This window comes from Bombina bombina, chromosome 2, assembly GCF_027579735.1.
Source record: "Bombina bombina isolate aBomBom1 chromosome 2, aBomBom1.pri, whole genome shotgun sequence".
Taxonomy (NCBI): Eukaryota; Metazoa; Chordata; class Amphibia; order Anura; family Bombinatoridae; genus Bombina; species Bombina bombina.
In genome coordinates, this window is record NC_069500.1 from 820,968,818 (window position 1) to 820,989,636 (window position 20,819).

Sequence of the window (20,819 nt, forward strand, 5' to 3'; positions counted from 1 at the left end):
TCATGATTTGAATGAGGGCTTACAGTAATATTGTGCTTCTCAATATTGATGCAGTGTGGGTTGTCAACATTAGACTACCAATTCGACTCATTCCTTTCATCTTTATCTGCCACACCTCTAGTTGAGCTGCACTATGCTGCGCAGGCCCTGCGTGAATGGTGGATGGCTGTAGGGCACTGTACTGCTCACGGATACCTGACTGTTCTGTCACCTCAGGCATGGGGCTCCGTTTTTCTGTCTCTTGCGCACCTCCTCCACATCCCGAGGCTCGTCTCCTCTCCAGTGTGGCGAGTCTGGTTCGTAGTTACTGGCAGCTTCCTCTGTTTCCCCTGCTAGCGGTGCATTCTTTTGCGGGTCCACAGCAGCTCTCAGTTCCCCAATAAGAGCTTGCCGATGGATATCCAGGGAGAGCGATAAGTTGTGCAGCGCTGCTGAGATTTGCCACTCCATAGGGTAGCTTAAGGAGAGGTTAAAGTGTAAAATATGAATCTCCGATAAAAGAGAGAATGCGTAGGTGTCCCCTAATATGGCGGCTTACTCCATGCCGCAATCCCAGTAAGCCTTTAAGGGTAATATTTATTGTAGTGCAGGGATTACCCTCCCAACTGACACCTTCCACCCCCTGATCCCTTACCAAACAGCAATCTTTCCTTCCCACTGGTCACTACCATCTTAGATATTGGCAAACAGTCTGCCAGTACACCTTTATTTGTTTATTTTTTTAATCTTAAATATATATATATATATATATATATATATATATATATATATATATATATATATATATATATATATATATATGTTGTTTTTTGGTCAAACCATTTTCCTTTCCTTTCTTGTCTTTTTGTGAACTAACTCAAACAGAAAAGGAAGGGGTAAAGTGGTGTGTGGGGTTATATGCCCCTCCAAACTTAATTGAGGTCCCATTAATTTAAGGGCATTGTTTACATTTGTGCCATGAATGTAAATAATTAACTTATTACCAAATATAAACCCTGGTTATCAGTATAGCAAGCAAAAAAAGAAGCTGTAGTTCATTTTGGAGGATTAAGAGCAGCTCAATGGGGGGGGGGGGGGACATTTAAAGGGATAGTTAAGTCAAAATTTTACTTTCATGATTCAGATACAGTATACAGTTTTAATCAACATTCCAAATTACTTCTATTATCAAAATGTGGTGTTTTCTCTTGGTATCCTTTGTTGATGAGTAAATCTATGTTGGTTCATAGGAGCTCTGGAGCGTGCACATGTCTAGAATACTATGGCAGCAGTGACTGCAACTATGTATAACATTGCTGTAAACCATGTTGTAAACACTACTGCCAGAAGGCTAAAGATGTGTGCACTCTTGTGAGCTTACCTAGAATTACTCTTTAAGCAAGGATATCAAAAGAACTAAGCACAATTTGATAATAATAGAATTAAATAGGAAAGTTGTTTAAAAGTTAATAATCTGTCCAATCCATTTAAGTTTAATTTTGAGGTTACTGTCCCTTTTAATGTGTTTTTGAATCGGGGGTTTGACGAGCAATTAAATACTAAAAAGATCCATATACAGATTATTTAACATTTTCCTGCTTCCCCAATCTAGACACTTGCCAGAGGCACAACAGACTATGGAAGCCATGCTTAGGTCGAAGGTCACCACACTACCGGGGCACATACAGGCGGTGTACGTGCAGAACGTGGTGAAACTCTACTCCTGTATCTTGCAGCGCAAGGAGCAGGAAGGCGATAAAGCTGCAGCACAAGAGATTACTCAGCTCATGATTGACCGGTTGCCTCAGTTTGTGCAGAGTGCTGATCTGGAAGTCCAGGAGAGGGTAATATACTGTGTATATGTGTGTGTGGATAGATGGATAGATAGATAGATATAGGTATTAATTTAGAGATAAAGATTTTTTTATATTGTATTTTCTACAGAAGTTAACATGCGAAAATCATCAGGCTGATATAGGCATCCAACTTAATACAATACAAGAGTAATAGTGTGAATACAATACAAATCTTATACACCAATGTTCCTCAAGTCCTTAAATAACCCTAATAAATCTGATTTGAAGGAACTCCTTACTTGATTACAGAGAAGATTGTCTTGTGCTCCACTGGAATCACACTATACGTTGAGACACATACAATGTCACGTAGAAGCTGTTCACATTTGACATTAATACAACAGTTAAAGGGACACTGTACCCAAATTTTTTCTTTTGTAATTCAGAAAGAGCATGCAATTTTAAGCAATTTTCTAATTTACTCCTATTATCAATTTTTCTTCGTTCTCTTGCTATCATTTGAAAAAAGGCATCTAAGCTTTTTTTTTTATTTCAGTATTCTGGACAGCACTTTTTTATTGGTGGATGAATTTATCCACCAATCAGCAAGGACAACCCAGGTTGTTCACCAAAAATGGGCCGGCATCTAAACTTACATTCTTGCATTTCAAATAAAGATACCAAGAGAATGAAGAAAATTTGATAATAGGAGTAAAGTAGAAAGTTGCTTAAAATTTCATGCTCAATCTGAATCACGAAAGAAATTTTTTGGGTACAGTGTCCCTTTAAGTGCTTCTTACTAGTGCCCGTTGGCTTATAGGTCCACATTTAAAATGCCGCTCTTTCATATTGAGGTAAAAAAGTTTTGAATATGTCCTTTTAGTTTAGAAACTTTTCTCTATTTCAACTACAGAAAAAGGATGCAGAATAAATATTTATTGGACCCTATCTTGCAGTATATTGGCAAAAATGAATGATATGGAAGTGTAGTGTTTCAGTAGACTCACCACATTGTTTGTTTTGTTTTGTCTTTTAAACTATCTTGCAGGCATCCTGCATATTGCATCTAATAAAGTATATCCAAAAGCTTCAGTCCAAGGAGGTCCTAGTTGCAGAGGAAGTGATGGCACTTTTTGCTGGGGAGTTGAACCCCGTGGCTCCTAAAGCTCAGAAGAAAGTCCCTATACCTGATGGGTATGTTATCAGAGAAGGGTTTAATTAGCAAATAAACCACAGCTATACTGCTAAATATGTTACTTAATTAAACATTTCAGTCAATCCCAATAATCACTACGTATTCTAACTAATTTTATACTGTTAAACTAATTAATTTTTCAAATACGGTGACAATAGCTGCTACAATTTATAGCTACTAAAGGTACATAACTAATACAACTTACACTATTATATATGTACATTGAAAAATAAAAATTGCTAGTGCCCCACTCCAAACGTAAAGGGACAGTAAAGTCAAAATGTAACTTTCATAATTGAGATATATCATGCAAGATCATCAAATATGCTTTGTTCTGTTTATATCCTTAGTTGAAAAACATAACTAAGCAAGTTCAGGATCAGCAGTACCAAGAGCTAGCTGTTGATTGGTGGCTGCACATTTATTTATATTGTCTTTGGCTCATTCACTGTGTTCAGCTAGCTCCCAGTAACAAATTAATCTATATTCAACTAAGGATAACATGAATAATTAAGCAAATTGGATAATAGAAGTAAATTGGATAATTGTTTTCAATTATATGCTGTATGCCATAAAGGAACATTTCTTCTGTTAAGTGTGATCAGTCCACGGGTCATCATTACTTCTGGGATATTACTCCTCCCCAACAGGAAGTGCAAGAGGATTCACCCAGCAGAGCTGCATATAGCTCCTCCCCTCTACGTCACTCCCAGTCATTCTCTTGCACCCAACGACTAGATAGGATGTGTGAGAGGACTATGGTGATTATACTTAGTTTTATATCTTCAATCAAAAGTTTGTTATTTTAAAATAGCACCGGAGTGTGTTATTACCTCTCTGGCAGAGTTTGAAGAAGAATCTACCAGAGTTTTGCTATGATTTTAGCCGGAGTAGTTAAGATCATATTGCTGTTCTCGGCCATCTGAGGAGTGAGGTAAACTTCAGATCAGGGGACAGCGGGCAGATGAATCTGCATAGAGGTATGTAGCAGTTTTTATTTTCTGACAATGGAATTGATGAGAAAATCCTGCCATACCGATATAATGTCATGTATGTATACTTTACACTTCAGTATTCTGGGGAATGGTACTTCACTAGAATTACACTGTAAGAAATACATAAAGCTGTTTAATAACTAGAGATTATGTTTAACGTTTTTGCTGGAATGTAAAATCGTTTTCATTTGCTGAGGTACTGTGTGAATAAATGTTTGGGCACTATTTTTCCACTTGGCAGTTGCTTAATCTGTTTTTCTGACAGTTTCTGTTCTCCCTCACTGCTGTGTGTGAGGGGGAGGGGCCGTTTTTTGGCGCTTTTTGGCGCTTTTTCTATGCATCAAATATTTCAGTCAGCAACTCATTGTATTCCCTGCATGATCCGGTTCATCTCTACAGAGCTCAGGGGTCTTCAAAACTTATTTTGAGGGAGGTAATTTCTCTCAGCAGAGCTGTGAGAATTATAGTTTGACTGAGATAAAAAACGTTTATTCTGTAATTTGTTTCCTGCTTTCAGAATTTGTTATCTTTGCTAATGGGATTAAACCTTTGTTAAAGTTGTGTTGTTTACAAGGATTGAGGCTATAACTGTTTCAATTTATTAATTTTCAACTGTCATAGATCTTCTGTGCTTCTTAAAGGCACAGTACATTTTAATATTATTCTAATTGAATTGTATTTCCAAGTTGCAAGTTTATTTGCTAGTGTGTTAAACATGTCTGATTCAGAGGATGATACCTGTGTCATTTGTTGCAATGCCAAAGTGGAGCCCAATAGAAATTTATGTACTAACTGTATTGATGCTACTTTAAATAAAAGTCAATCTGTACAAATTGAACAAATTTCACCAAACAACGAGGGGAGAGTTATGCCGACTAACTCGCCTCACGTGTCAGTACCTACATCTCCCGCTCAGAGGGAGGTGCGTGATATTGTAGCGCCGAGTACATCTGGGCGGCCATTACAAATCACATTACAGGATATGGCTACTGTTATGACTGAGGTTTTGGCTAAATTACCAGAACTAAGAGGTAAGCGTGATCACTCTGGGGTGAGAACAGAGTGCGCTGATAATATTAGGGCCATGTCAGACACTGCGTCACAGGTGGCAGAACATGAGGACGGAGAACTTCATTCTGTGGGTGACGGTTCTGATCCAAACAGACTGGATTCAGATATTTCAAATTTTAAATTTAAACTGGAAAACCTCCGTGTATTACTAGGGGAGGTGTTAGCGGCTCTGAATGATTGTAACACAGTTGCAATACCAGAGAAAATGTGTAGGTTGGATAAATATTTTGCGGTACCGACGAGTACTGAGGTTTTTCCTATACCTAAGAGACTTACTGAAATTGTTACTAAGGAGTGGGATAGACCCGGTGTGCCGTTCTCACCCCCTCCGATATTTAGAAAAATGTTTCCAATAGACGCCACCACAAGGGACTTATGGCAAACGGTCCCTAAGGTGGAGGGAGCAGTTTCTACCTTAGCTAAGCGTACCACTATCCCGGTGGAGGATAGCTGTGCTTTTTCAGATCCAATGGATAAAAAGTTAGAGGGTTACCTTAAGAAAATGTTTGTTCAACAAGGTTTTATATTGCAACCCCTTGCATGCATTGCGCCGATCACGGCTGCAGCGGCATTCTGGATTGAGTCTCTGGAAGAGAACATTGGTTCAGCTACTCTGGACGACATTACGGACAGGCTTAGAGTCCTTAAACTAGCTAATTCATTCATTTCGGAGGCCGTAGTACATCTTACTAAACTTACGGCGAAGAATTCAGGATTCGCCATTCAGGCACGCAGGGCGCTGTGGCTAAAATCCTGGTCAGCTGATGTTACTTCTAAGTCTAAATTGCTTAATATACCTTTCAAAGGGCAGACCTTATTCGGGCCCGGGTTGAAAGAGATTATCGCTGACATTACAGGAGGTGAAGGCCATGCCCTGCCTCAGGACAAAGCCAAGACTAGACAGTCTAATTTTCGTTCCTTTCGTAATTTCAAAGCAGGAGCAGCATCAACTTCCTCTGCACCAAAACAGGAAGGAGCTGTTGCTCGCTACAGACAAGGCTGGAAACCTAACCAGTCCTGGAACAAGGGCAAGCAGACTAGGATACCTGCTGCTGCCCCTAAAACAGCATGAATTGAGGGCCCCCGATCCGGGATCGGATCTAGTGGGGGGCAGACTTTCTCTCTTCGCCCAGGCTTGGGCAAGAGATGTTCAGGATCCCTGGGCGCTAGAGATAATATCTCAGGGATACCTTCTGGACTTCAAATACTCTCCTCCAAGAGAGAGATTTCATCTGTCAAGATTGTCAACAATCCAGACAAAGAAAGAGGCTTTTCTACGCTGCGTACAAGAGCTCTTGTTAATGGGAGTAATCCATCCAGTTCCACGATCGGAACAGGGACAGGGGTTTTACTCAAATCTGTTTGTGGTTCCCAAAAAAGAGGGAACTTTCAGACCAATCCTGGACTTAAAGATCCTAAACAAATTCCTAAGAGTTCCATCGTTCAAGATGGAGACTATTCGGACAATTTTACCTATGATCCAAGAGGGTCAATACATGACCACTGTAGATTTAAAAGATGCTTACCTTCACATACCGATTCACAAAGATCATTATCGGTACCTAAGGTTTGCCTTCCTAGACAGGCATTACCAGTTTGTGGCTCTTCCATTCGGATTGGCTACAGCTCCAAGAATCTTCACAAAGGTTCTGGGTGCTCTTCTGGCGGTACTAAGACCGCGGGGAATCTCGGTAGCTCCATACCTAGACGACATTCTGATACAAGCTTCAAGCTTTCAAACTGCCAAGTCTCATACAGAGTTAGTGCTGGCATTTCTAAGGTCACATGGATGGAAGGTGAACGAAAAGAAAAGTTCACTCGTTCCACTCACAAGAGTTCCCTTCCTGGGGACTCTTATAGATTCTGTAGAAATGAAGATTTACCTGACAGAGGACAGGCTAACAAGACTTCAAAGTGCTTGCCGCACCCTTCATTCCATTCAACACCCGTCAGTGGCTCAATGCATGGAGGTAATCGGCTTAATGGTAGCGGCAATGGACATAGTACCCTTTGCACGCTTACACCTCAGACCACTGCAACTGTGCATGCTAAGTCAGTGGAATGGGGATTACTCAGACTTATCCCCTTCTCTGAATCTGGATCAAGAGACCAGAAATTCTCTTCTATGGTGGCTTTCTCGGCCACATCTGTCCAGGGGGATGCCATTCAGCAGACCAGACTGGACAATTGTAACAACAGACGCCAGCCTTCTAGGTTGGGGTGCCGTCTGGAATTCTCTGAAGGCTCAGGGACAATGGAGTCAGGAGGAGAGTCTCCTGCCAATAAACATTCTGGAATTGAGAGCAGTTCTCAATGCCCTCCTGGCTTGGCCCCAGTTGACAACTCGGGGGTTCATCAGGTTTCAGTCGGACAACATCACGACTGTAGCTTACATCAACCATCAGGGAGGGACAAGAAGCTCCCTAGCTATGATGGAAGTATCAAAGATAATTTGCTGGGCAGAGTCTCACTCTTGCCACCTGTCAGCAATCCACATCCCGGGAGTGGAGAACTGGGAGGCGGATTTCTTAAGTCGTCAGACTTTTCATCCGGGGGAGTGGGAACTTCATCCGGAGGTCTTTGCCCAAATACTTCGACGTTGGGGCAAACCAGAGATAGATCTCATGGCGTCTCGACAGAACGCCAAGCTTCCTCGTTACGGGTCCAGATCCAGGAGCAGTCCTGATAGATGCTCTGACAGCACCTTGGGACTTCAGGATGGCTTACGTGTTTCCACCCTTCCCGTTGCTTCCTCGATTGATTGCCAGAATCAAACAAGAGAGAGCATCAGTGATTCTAATAGCACCTGCGTGGCCACGCAGGACTTGGTATGCAGACCTGGTGGACATGTCATCCTGTCCACCTTGGTCTCTACCTCTGAAACAGGACCTTCTGATACAGGGTCCCTTCAAACATCAAAATCTAACTTCTCTGAAGCTGACTGCTTGGAAATTGAACGCTTGATTTTATCAAGACGTGGATTTTCTGAGTCAGTTATTGATACCTTAATACAGGCTAGGAAACCTGTTACCAGAAAGATTTACCATAAGATATGGCGTAAATACCTATATTGGTGTGAATCCAAAGGTTACTCTTGGAGTAAGGTTAGGATTCCTAGGATATTGTCTTTTCTACAAGAAGGTTTAGAAAAGGGTTTATCTGCTAGTTCATTAAAGGGACAGATCTCAGCTCTGTCCATTCTGTTACACAAACGTCTGTCAGAAGTTCCTGACGTCCAGGCTTTTTGTCAGGCTTTGGCCAGAATTAAGCCTGTGTTTAAATCTGTTGCTCCACCATGGAGTTTAAACCTTGTTCTTAATGTTTTACAGGGCGTTCCGTTTGAACCCCTTCATTCCATTGATATAAAGTTGTTATCTTGGAAAGTTCTATTTTTAATGGCTATTTCCTCGGCTCGAAGAGTCTCTGAATTATCAGCCTTACATTGTGATTCTCCTTATTTGATTTTTCATTCGGATAAGGTAGTCCTGCGTACTAAACCTGGGTTCTTACCTAAGGTAGTTACTAACAGGAATATCAATCAAGAGATTGTTGTTCCTTCTTTATGCCCAAATCCTTCTTCAAAGAAGGAACGTCTACTGCACAACCTGGATGTAGTCCGTGCTCTAAAATTTTACTTACAGGCAACTAAGGAATTTCGACAAACGTCTTCTCTGTTTGTCATTTACTCTGGGCAGAGGAGAGGTCAAAAAGCTTCCGCTACCTCTCTTTCTTTTTGGCTTCGTAGCATAATTCGTTTAGCTTATGAGACTGCTGGACAGCAGCCTCCTGAAAGAATTACAGCTCATTCTACTAGAGCTGTGGCTTCCACTTGGGCCTTCAAGAATGAGGCCTCTGTTGAACAGATTTGCAAGGCTGCAACTTGGTCTTCGCTTCATACTTTTTCCAAATTTTACAAATTTGACACACTTGCTTCATCGGAGGCTATTTTTGGGAGAAAGGTTCTTCAGGCAGTGGTTCCTTCTGTATAAAGAGCCTGCCTATCCCTCCCGTCATCCGTGTACTTTTGCTTTGGTATTGGTATCCCAGAAGTAATGATGACCCGTGGACTGATCACACTTAACAGAAGAAAACATAATTTATGCTTACCTGATAAATTCCTTTCTTCTGTAGTGTGATCAGTCCACGGCCCGCCCTGTTTTTAAGGCAGGTAAATATTTTTTAATTTATACTCCAGTCACCACTTCACCCTTGGCTTTTCCTTTCTCGTTGGTCCTTGGTCGAATGACTGGGAGTGACGTAGAGGGGAGGAGCTATATGCAGCTCTGCTGGGTGAATCCTCTTGCACTTCCTGTTGGGGAGGAGTAATATCCCAGAAGTAATGATGACCCGTGGACTGATCACACTACAGAAGAAAGGAATTTATCAGGTAAGCATAAATTATGTTTTTTGGGTTTCATGACCCAACCATTTGGATTCTTAAATATCCATTGCAACGGTTTATTGTGCTAACAACATTTTATACCTGTCGCCTCCTCTAGATGGCATCCTCATAATGCTGGTCTTCATTACTTAAACTTGCTTCAATCATTGTATATAGGCTGTTGAAATGCCAAACTACAGGATTCCTTTTTATAGGTATTTGTACTTTAGCTAGTCCTAGTGAAACCTCAGAAATGTCTTTCATGATTCAGATAGAGAGCATGCAGTTTTAACAATTTTCTAATTTACTTTTATCATCACATTTTCTTTGGTATCAGATACACGACATTTGGTTTTGCATTTGGCAACAAAACTACTTTATATTCTTTATTACTCTCACAGTATTAGTATTTTTACCATTTTAGTAATATTAATGAATTCATGATTTTCATCTTTAGTCATACTTGAAATTACACGCAGCCAATTCACTCTAATGGCATCATCAAATTTTGCTAGGCTTGTTGGTGCATCTTAAAGGGATATGAAACCCAGTTTTTTTCTTTCATGATTCAGATAGAGCATGCATTTTTAAACAACTTTCTAATTTACTTCTGTTCTAATTGTTCTTTTCTCTTGTTAAGTGTAGTCAGTCCACGGGTCATCCATTAATTATGGGATTATATCTCTTCCCCAACAGGAAGTTGCAAGAGGATCACCCAAGCAGAGCTGCTATATAGCTTCTCCCCTCACATGTCATACCCAGTCATTCTCTTGCAACCTAACTAAAGATAGGTCGTTGTGAGAGGTCTGTGGTGTTTTTAAACTTAGTTTATTTCTTTAATCAAAAGTTTGTTATTTTAAATGGCACCGGAGTGTGCTGTTTTGTTTCTCAGGCAGCATTAGAAGAAGAATCTGCCTGCGTTTTCTATGATCTTAGCAGACGTAACTAAGATCCACTGGCTGTTCTCGCACATTCTGAGGAGTGAGGTAACTTCAGAAAAAGGGAATAGCATGCAGGGCCCCCCTGCAAACGAGGTATGTGCAGTAAATTATTTTTCTAAGCAATGGAATTGACTGAGAAAATACTGCTAATACCAATGTAATGTAAGTTCAGCCTTAAATGCAGTGGTAGCGACTGGTATTAGGCTGATGAGTGTGTGTACACTGAAGTATTTTTCTAGGGAATGGAATTTGATTCAGAAAATACTGTTAATACTGAAGTAATGTATGAGCCTTAACTGCAGTAAAAGCGACTGGTAGCAGGCTTATTAATAACACTTCATAACTTTTAAAATGTATGTTCAAAACGTTTACTGGCATGTTAATCGTTTTTTGTGAGGTACTTGGTGATAAAACTTATTGGGGCATGATTTTTACCACATGGCTAACTTTTGTTTCTGCATAGAAACAGTTAACTGAGCTTCCCCACTGTTGTAATATGAGTGGGAGGGGCCTATTTTAGCGCTTTTTTTGCGCAGTAAAAATTCAGTCACAATCTTCCTACTTCATCCTCCATGATCCAGGACGTCTCTAGAGAGCTCAGGGGTCTTCAAAATTCATTTTGAGGGAGGTAATCCGTCACAGCAGACCTGTGACAGTGTGTTTGACTGTGATAAAAACGTTAATTATTAAATTGTTATCCGTTTTTGGGTATTAAGGGGTTAATCATCCATTTGCTGGTGGGTGCAATCCTTTGCTAACTTAATACATTTACTGTAAAAATTTGGTTGCTATAACTAATTTGGTTCATTGTTATTTCAACTGTGACAGCTTTTTGTGCTTCTTAAAGGCACAGTAGCGTTTTTTATATTGCTTGTAAATTTATTTGAAAAGTATTTTCCAAGCTTGCTAGTCTCATTGCTAGTCTGTTTAAACATGTCTGACACAGATGAATTTGTTTGTTCACTATCTATGAAGGCCAATGTGGAGCCCCACAGAAAGATGTGTACTAAATGCATTGATGTAACTTTAAATAAAAGTCAATCTTTACATGTAAAGAAATTATCACCAGACAACAAGGGGGAAGTTATGCCGACTAACTCTCCTCACGTGTTAGTACCTTCGCCTCCCGCTCAGGAGGTGCGTGATTTTGTGGTGCCAAGTACATCAGGGAGGCCCTTACAAATCACTTTGCAAGACATGGCTACTGTTATGACAGAAGTATTATCCAAATTGCCAGAATTAAGAGGCAAGCGTGATAGCTCTGGGTTAAGGACAGAGCGCGCTGATGATGTGAGAGCCATGTCCGATACTGCGTCACAATTTGCAGAACATGAAGACGGAGAGCTTCATTCTGTGGGTGACGGATTTGATCCAGGGAGACTGGATTCAGAGATTTCTAATTTTAAATTTAAGCTTGAGAACCTCCGCATATTGCTAGGGGAGGTATTAGCGGCTCTGAATGATTGTAACACGGTTGCAATTCCAGAAAAATTATGTAGGTTGGATAGATACTATGCGGTACCGGTGTGTACTGACGTGTTTCCTATACCTAAAAGGCTTACAGAGATTATTAGCAAGGAGTAGGATAGACCCGGTGTGCCTTTTTCCCCTCCTCCCATATTTAGAAAAATGTTTCCTATAGACGCCACCACACGAGACTTATGGCAGACGGTCCCTAAGGTGGAGGGAGCAGTTTCTACTTTAGCTAAGCGTACCACTATCCCGGTGGAGGATAGTTGTGCTTTTTCAGATCCAATGGATAAACAATTAGAAGGTTACCTTAAGAAAATGTTTGTTCAACAAGGTTATATCTTACAGCCCCTTGCATGCATTGCGCCTGTCACTGCTGCGGCGGCATTCTGGTTTGAGTCTCTGGAAGAGGCCATTCGCTCAGCTCCATTGGATGAAATTATGAACAAGCTTAAAGCACTTAAGCTAGCTAACGCATTTGTTTCTGATGCCGTCGTACATTTAACCAAACTTACGGCTAAGAACTCCGGATTCGCCATCCAAGCGCGCAGAGCGTTATGGCTTAAATCCTGGTCAGCTGACATGACTTCTAAATCTAAATTGCTTAATATTCCTTTCAAAGGGCAGACCTTATTCGGGCCCGGCTTGAAAAAAATTATCGCTGACATTACGGGAGATAAGGGCCATGCTCTGCCTCAGGACAGGGCCAAATCAAAGGCCAAACAGTCTAATTTTCGTGCCTTTCGTAACCTCAAGGCAGGAGCAGCATCAACTTCCTCCGCTCCAAACAGGAAGGTGCTGTTGCTCGTTACAGACAGGGCTGGAAAACTAACCAGTCCTGGAACAAGGGCAAGCAGGCCAGAAAACCTGCTGCTGCCCCTAAGACAGCATGAAGAGAGGGCCCCCTATCTGGAAACGGATCTAGTGGGGGGCAGACTTTCTCTCTTCGCCCAGGCTTGGGCAAGAGATGTCCAGGATCCCTGGGCGTTGGAGATCATATCTCAGGGATATCTTCTGGACTTCAAAGCTTCTCCTCCACAAGGGAGATTTCATCTTTCAAGGTTATCAGCAAACAAAATAAAGAAAGGCGTTTCTACGCTGTGTACAAGACCTCTTACTAATGGGGGTGATCCACCCAGTTCCGCGGACGGAACACGGGCAAGGATTCTATTCAAATCTGTTTGTGGTTCCCAAGAAAGAGGGAACCTTCAGACCAATCTTGGACTTAAAAATCCTAAACAAATTCCTAAGAGTTCCATCATTCAAAATGGAAACTATTCAAACCATCCTACCCATGATCCAAGAGGGTCAGTATATGACCACAGTGGACTTAATGGATGCCTACCTTCACATACCGATTCACAAGGATCATTATCGGTACCTAAGATTTGCCTTCAAAGACAGGCATTACCAGTTTGTAGCTCTTCCCTTCGGGTTAGCTACGGCTCCAAGAATCTTTACAAAGGTTCTGGGCTCACTTCTGGCGGTACTAAGACCGCGAGGCATAGCGGTGGCTCCGTACCTAGATGACATTCTGATACAAGCGTCAAGTTTTCAAACTGCCAAGTCTCATACAGAGATAGTTCTGGCATTTCTGAGGTCGCATGGGTGGAAGGTGAACGTGGAAAAGAGTTCTCTATTACCACTCACAAGGGTTCCCTTCCTAGGGACTCTTATAGATTCTGTAGAGATGAAAATTTACCTGACGGAGGCCAGGTTATCAAAACTTCTAAATGCTTGCCGTGCCCTTCATTCCATTTCACACCCGTCAGTAGCTCAGTGCATGGAAGTAATCGGCTTAATGGTAGCGGCAATTGACATAGTACCATTTGCGCGCCTGCATCTCAGACCGCTGCAATTGTGCATGCTAAGTCAGTGGAATGGGGATTTCTCAGATTTGTCCCCTCTACTAAATCTGGATCAAGAGACCAGAGATTCTCTTCTATGGTGGCTTTCTCGGCCCCACCTGTCCAAGGGGATGACCTTTCGCTGGCCAGATTGGACGATTGTAACAACAGACGCCAGCCTTCTAGGTTGGGGCGCAGTCTGGAATTCCCTGAAGGCTCAGGGATCATGGACTCAGGAGGAGAAACTCCTCCCAATAAATATTCTGGAGTTAAGAGCAATATTCAATGCTCTTCTAGCTTGGCCTCAGTTAGCAACACTGAGGTTCATCAGATTTCAGTCGGACAACATCACGACTGTGGCTTACATCAATCATCAAGGGGGAACCAGGAGTTCCCTAGCGATGTTGGAAGTCTCAAAGATAATTCGCTGGGCAGAGTCTCATTCTTGCCACCTGTCAGCGATCCACATCCCAGGCGTGGAGAACTGGGAGGCGGATTTTCTAAGTCGCCAGACTCTTCATCCGGAGGTCTTCGCTCAACTGATTCATCGTTGGGGCAAACCAGATCTGGATCTCATGGCGTCTCGCCAGAACGCCAAGCTTCCTTGTTACGGATCCAGGTCCAGGGACCCGGGAGCGGTGCTGATAGATGCTCTGACAGCCCCTTGGGTCTTCATCATGGCTTATGTGTTTCCACCATTTCCGATGCTTCCTCGACTGTTTGCCAAGATCAAACAGGAGAGAGCATCGGTGATTCTGATAGCGCCTGCGTGGCCACTCAGGACCTGGTATGCAGACCTAGTGGACATGTCGTCCTTTCCACCATGGTCTCTGCCTCTGAGGCAGGACCTTCTAATTCAGGGTCCTTTCAACCATCCAAATCTAATTTCTCTGAGGCTGACTGCATGGAGATTGAACGCTTGATTCTATCAAAGCGTGGCTTCTCGGAGTCGGTTATTGATACCTTAATACAGGCTAGGAAACCTGTTACCAGAAGAATTTACCATAAGATATGGCGTTAATATTTATATTGGTGCGAATCCAAGAGTTACTCATGGAGTAAGGTTAGGATTCCTAGGATATTGTCTATTCTACAGGAGGGTTTAGAAAAGGGCTTATCCGCTAGTTCGTTAAAGGGACAGATTTCTGCTCTGTCTATTCTTCTACACAAGCGTCTGGCAGAAGTTCCAGACGTTCAGGCTTTGGCTAGGATTAAGCCTGTGTTTAAGACTGTTGCTCCGCCGTGGAGCTTAAACTTAGTTCTTAACGTTCTGCAAGGCGTTCCATTTGAACCCCTTCATTCCATTGATATCAAGCTGTTATCTTGGAAAGTTCTGTTTTTGATGGCTATTTCCTCGGCTCAAAGAGTCTCTGAGTTATCTGCCTTACATTGTGATTCTCCTTATCTGATTTTTCATTCAGACAAGGTAGTTCTGCGTACTAAACCTGGGTTCTTACCTAAGGTAGTTTCTAACAGGAATATCAATCAAGAGATTGTTGTTCCATCATTGTGTCCTAACCCTTCTTTAAAGAAGGAACGACTTTTGCATAATCTGGATGTAGTCCGTGCCCTGAAGTTCTATTTGCAGGCAACTAAAGATTTTCGTCAAACTTCTTCCCTGTTTGTCGTTTACTCTGGACAGAGGAGAGGTCAAAAGGTTTCGGCTACCTCTCTCTCCTTTTGGCTTCGTAGCATAATACGTTTAGCCTATAAGACTGCTGGACAGCAGCCTCCTGAAAGAATTACAGCTCATTCTACTAGAGCTGTGGCTTCCACCTGGGCCTTTAAAAATGAGGCCTCTGTTGAACAGATTTGCAAGGCTGCAACTTGGTCTTCACTTCACACTTTTTCAAAATTTTACAAATTTGACACTTTTGCTTCTTCGGAGGCTATTTTTGGGAGAAAGGTACTTCAGGCAGTGGTTCCCTCCGTTTAAAGTTCCTGCCTTGTCCCTCCCTTCATCCGTGTACTTTAGCTTTGGTATTGGTATCCCATAAGTAATGGATGACCCGTGGACTGACTACACTTAACAAGAGAAAACATAATTTATGCTTACCTGATAAATTTATTCCTCTTGTAGTGTAGTCAGTCCACGGCCCGCCCTGTCTTTTAAGGCAGATCTAAATTTTAATTAAACTCCAGTCACCATCATGGTTTCTCCTTTCTCGTCTTGTTTCGGTCGAATGACTGGATATGACATGTGAGGGGAGGAGCTATATAGCAGCTCTGCTTGGGTGATCCTCTTGCAACTTCCTGTTGGGGAAGAGATATAATCCCATAAGTAATGGATGACCCGTGGACTGACTACACTACAAGAGAAATAAATTTATCAGGTAAGCATAAATTATGTTTTTTCTCTTGGTATGTTTTGTTGAAAAGCACTATATGGTAGCAGTTTTGCAAGTGCACTAGATGGCAGCAGTATTTCCTGTCATGTAGTGCTGCAAATGCCTATCTCTTTAACACAGAATATCATGGGAACAAAGCAAATTTGATAATAGAATAAATTGAAAACTTTTTTTAAATGGTCTGTTCTGTCTGAATCACAAAATAAAATGTTTGGGTTTCATATCCCTTTTATGAAACTAGAGAGAGAGTAACACCCTTATAGCACTAACTTGTAACAATATATTATGTATCTCACATGTGGGAAGTGCTCCAAAGTAAAATTTAAAGTGATGGTAAACTTCCCCCTTTGTATTAACACATTTTAGATGGAGTTTAAAGGGATACTAAACCCCGTGCTCCGCCGTCCACTTCAAAAGTTTTTTGTTTTTTTTGTGAGCTAATATTTTGAACTGCTCTCCAATTTCCCAGTTTAGACTTGGATGCTTGGATCAATGAGCCCCCATCAGACAGTGAATCAGAAGATGAAAAACCAAAATCAATTTTCCAGGAGGAGAAGCAAACCCACGGCAAGTCGTCCAGACCAGAGATAGATGAGGATGAGCTAGCAAGGGTACGAAAGAATGGGCAAAGAATGGTTAAGGAATGGAAACCATATTTGATTTAGATTTGTCTATACTTTGCGAGTTATTAAATGTTGTACTGTATGTTACTGTTGTTACAGTATATCTGCCCTTGATCTTCTACTTAAAGGACCAGTCAATACAGTAGATTTGCATAATCAACAAATGCATGATAAGAAGACAATGCAATAGCACTTAGTCTGAACTTCAAATGAGAAGTAGATTTTTGTTAAATAAATTGCAAAGTTATGTCTATTTCCACTCCCCCTGTATCATGTGACAGCCATCAGCCAATCACAAATTCATATACGTATATATGCTGTGAATTCTTGCACATGCTCAGTAGGAGTTGGTGACTCAAAAAGTGTAAATATAAAAAGACTGCACATTTTGTTAGTGGAAGTAAACTGGAAAGTTGTTTAAAATTGCATGCTGTATCTGAATCATGAAGTTTAATTTTGACTTGAGTGTCCCTTTAACTAAAAAAAATATTTATCTATTAATTTATTTTGACAATTTTATTTTTTTTCTCCCCATATTTTTTTTCTTTACAGAGGAGAGCTGTAAGAAAGGAAGAGCAAGCCAATAACCCATTCTATATCAAGAGTTCTCCTTCCCCTCAGAAGGTACTTATAATTTTTTTATTGTGTTTTTAGTGGTTATTTGTACACAAGATTTACTGTCTTTGTATATAGACTCTCCGTTTTATCATCTTGTTGTCAGTGCTTGCTCTTTACAAACTTTGGCCTAGTTTCCATTGCGGTGGTAAAGTTCGGAAACTGGTGGTAACATAAAAATCTCCATGGACTTTAATGAAAATAAATATTTTTATCACCAGTTTCCACAATTTACCAAATCAATGTAAACTAGGCATTTGTCTGGTCATTGTGTTAGTAGAGTATGGGTTTTGCTTTGGCTTATATGTACTTAAGCTGCTGTTTGTAAAGATGACATAATACAAACTACAAAATTATCTTTCCTTTTCATCAGCTTTACCAAGATTCCACCGGAGTTGATCACATCCCTGTTGTTCAGATTGATCTATCTGTTCCCCTCAAAGTGCCAGGTGGGTAACAGAATAGCCGTGGCTTTAATCTAACATACTGCATTCTTCTTTTTGTTTTATTTTTTAATCAGAGTTTTTGATATACTTTTTTTCTTTTCTTTTTAAATATAACAAAGGACTTCCCATGTCAGACCAGTATGTGAAACTGGAGGAGGAAAGGCGTAGCAAACAACGCCAGGAGAAGGATAAGAAGCGTAAAAAGGAGAAAGATAAGAAAGGAGGAAAGACACGGAGGCACCGGTCGCTTCACACTGAGAGTGATGAAGACATTACCCCTGCCCACCATGTGGACATAATCACAGAAGAGATGCCAGAGGTTAGTGCAGTTCTCTTTATGCTGCCCATATGGGAACTGTAACCTTACCTTGAAATACTATGTGCTCTGTAAACTAAAAAGTCTTTGGCTACCATGTTCTTCTTCTTTTTCTCTATCTTTTCTCCTTGCCTATTATATGTGAGCTTGTCCTTGCTTTTCCTTTCATTTATATAGTTTTAAATTAAGCTTTTATATTTGATCCTAAACTATATTGAGAACCCTAGTGAGATCTTTACATTATGCCTGTGTTTCAGAATGCTCTTCCTAGTGATGATGATGATAAGGACCCAAATGATCCATACAGAGCTTTGGATATAGACTTGGATAAGTAAGTATTTACACAGCAGACTAAACAATATATTAGCATTGCGGTTTAAGGCAGCTTTCACATAATAACAAAAATAACCATGTACGAATATTTTTTCTTATTTTAAGAGGTCAGTTGATATATATATATATATATATATACAAAAAAAAAACACACTAAAAAAACACTATACACCCCAACAAATTAAATGTATATTTAAACGCACCGAATGTGCTTGAGAGGATGTAGAATTACAGGCTCGTTATTTCATATCTGGTGGAGATGTGAGAAACTAGAGGACCTCTGGACAGATATTCTACTAACAATGGAGAATAAATAATACAGCAAAGCCTGCGTATTTTGTTCTATCATGGTCTACCGAAATTCAGAGATAAAGCCAAACATAACTCATTGTTCATCATGCTAAATAGTATCAAAAGCCTTAAAACTATATATATATATATGGGAAAAGCAGGTGAAATGGTACATGCAATTAGAAATACATCATTATCTCAGAGAAAATAAAATAGAATTGTATTAATATATGAAAAAATTATGGATTCAAAACCCTTCTAGATAATATAATTCAGGACAAACTACTTACCAATGTCAATCCAAAGCTGAAAGAGATAGATGGTGGGAGGCCTCCTTTAATAGTTACTATTTTTTGTGCTACCTGTTATCGTTATCTACCCTTTCTTTTCCTTTCTTTCTTTTTCTATATTGTTAAATGACACATTTCCTCTGTAATCGTGTTAAATGTTTATATCTAAAATATAAAATGTTCAAGCTGTAGACCTAGGAACACAACCCTTTTCGCCTCCTTTTCCTTCGGCACCTTGTTCAGACTTTAGATAGGACAGATCAATCGATTTTAATCTTAATGAACCATGCCATTGTTCATGGTTGCTACTGCTCTTTCGTCTTACAGACCACTAGCAGATACAGAGAAGCTTCCAGTCCAGAAACACAGAAATACGGACACACTGAAATCTCCTGAGAATGAAGTCTCCACATTAGACTCAAAGATCAAAAAGTCTAGTAAGAAAGAGAAGAAGCATCTGGAGGCAGAAAGAGTGAAAAAGAAAGAAAAGAAGGTGAGAGAGATAAAAAATACATTTGTTAAATAAGGCATTAGTTTCCAAACTTTACAGTTTAACTGTTAGTCTCTCAAAATGTATTCTGTATAATAGATGCCAAAGTTAAAATTGAGGAGTCTGTGCCCAGTAAAATCATATTTGTGTGGTTCTTGACACTACCAAAATGTGTCTAAGAGAAACAAGATGGCAAAGGACCAAAGCACATCTCTAGTATTAGTATTTCTTTCATATAATTGGCAAGAGTCCATGAGCTAGTGACGTATGGGATATACAATCCTATCAGGATGGGCAAAGTTTCCCAAACCTCAAAATGCATAAAAATACACCCCTCACCACACCCACAATTCAGTTTTACAAAGTTTGCCTCCTATGGAGGTCGTGAAGTAAGTTTGTGCTAAGATTTCTATGTTGATATGCGCTTCTCAGCATTTTGAAGCCCGATTCCTCTAAGAGTACAGTGAATGTCAGAGGGATGTGAAGGCAGTATCACCTATTGAATGCAATGGTTTTCCTCACGGGAGTTCTATTTCATAGGTTCTCTGTTATCAGTCGTAGAGATTCATCTCCTACCTCCCTTATTCAGATTGACGATATACTCTCATATTCCATTCCCTCTACTGATAACTGTTTCAGTACTGGTTTGGCTATCTGCTATATGTGGATAGGTGTCTTTCGGTAAGTATGTTTTCATTACTTAAGACACTCTCAGCTATGGTTTGGCACTTTATGCAATAATATAAAGTTCTAAATATATGTATTGTACTTATATTTGCCATGAGTCAGGTTTATGTATATTTCCTTTTGCAGACTTTCAGTTTCATATTTGGGAGAAAAGCATATTTAGGGAAATATTTTTCTTACCTGGGGTATTGACTGCTTTTTCATTAAATTTTGCGGACAAAATTAGGCTCACGAGGGCGCAACATGCCAAAGTTTATTGCGTCATTCTTGGCGCAATCATTTTTCTCCAACATTGGTGTGTCCGGTCCACGGCGTCATCCATTACTTGTGGGATATTCTCCTCCCCTACAGGGAAAGGCAAGGAGAGCACACAGCAGAGCTGTCCATATAGCTCCCCCTCTAGCTCCGCCCCCCAGTCATTCTCCTTGCCGCTCTGAACAAGTAGCATCTCCTCGGGGATGGTGAGGAGTTTGTGGTGTTAGTTGTAGTTTTTTATATCTTCTATCAAGAGTTTGTTATTTTAAAATAGTGCTGGCTTGTACTATTTACTCTACAACAGAAAAGTGATGAAGATTTCTGTTAAGAGGAATATGATTTTAGCACAAGTAACTAGAATCCATTGCTGTTACCACGCAGGACTGTTGAAACAAGAGAACTTCAGTTGGGGGTAACAGTTTGCAGACTCATCTGCTTCAGGTATGACTA

At 40.6% G+C, this 20,819-nt stretch overlaps 1 protein-coding gene across 2 annotated transcripts in view; it reads left to right on the forward strand.

The window, feature by feature from the left end:
* Nucleotides 1–20,819, forward strand: part of AP3D1 (adaptor related protein complex 3 subunit delta 1) — a 419,857-nt gene that overhangs the window by 186,485 nt on the left and 212,553 nt on the right. For both annotated transcript variants that reach the window (XM_053703077.1, XM_053703078.1), the window contains exons 15-22: nucleotides 1,592–1,823; nucleotides 2,824–2,969; nucleotides 16,493–16,634; nucleotides 17,199–17,270; nucleotides 17,635–17,710; nucleotides 17,827–18,026; nucleotides 18,281–18,354; nucleotides 19,265–19,430. In XM_053703077.1, the coding sequence (XP_053559052.1) occupies nucleotides 1,592–1,823; nucleotides 2,824–2,969; nucleotides 16,493–16,634; nucleotides 17,199–17,270; nucleotides 17,635–17,710; nucleotides 17,827–18,026; nucleotides 18,281–18,354; nucleotides 19,265–19,430 (1,108 nt within the window). The remainder of the gene's footprint in view (nucleotides 1–1,591; nucleotides 1,824–2,823; nucleotides 2,970–16,492; nucleotides 16,635–17,198; nucleotides 17,271–17,634; nucleotides 17,711–17,826; nucleotides 18,027–18,280; nucleotides 18,355–19,264; nucleotides 19,431–20,819) is intronic.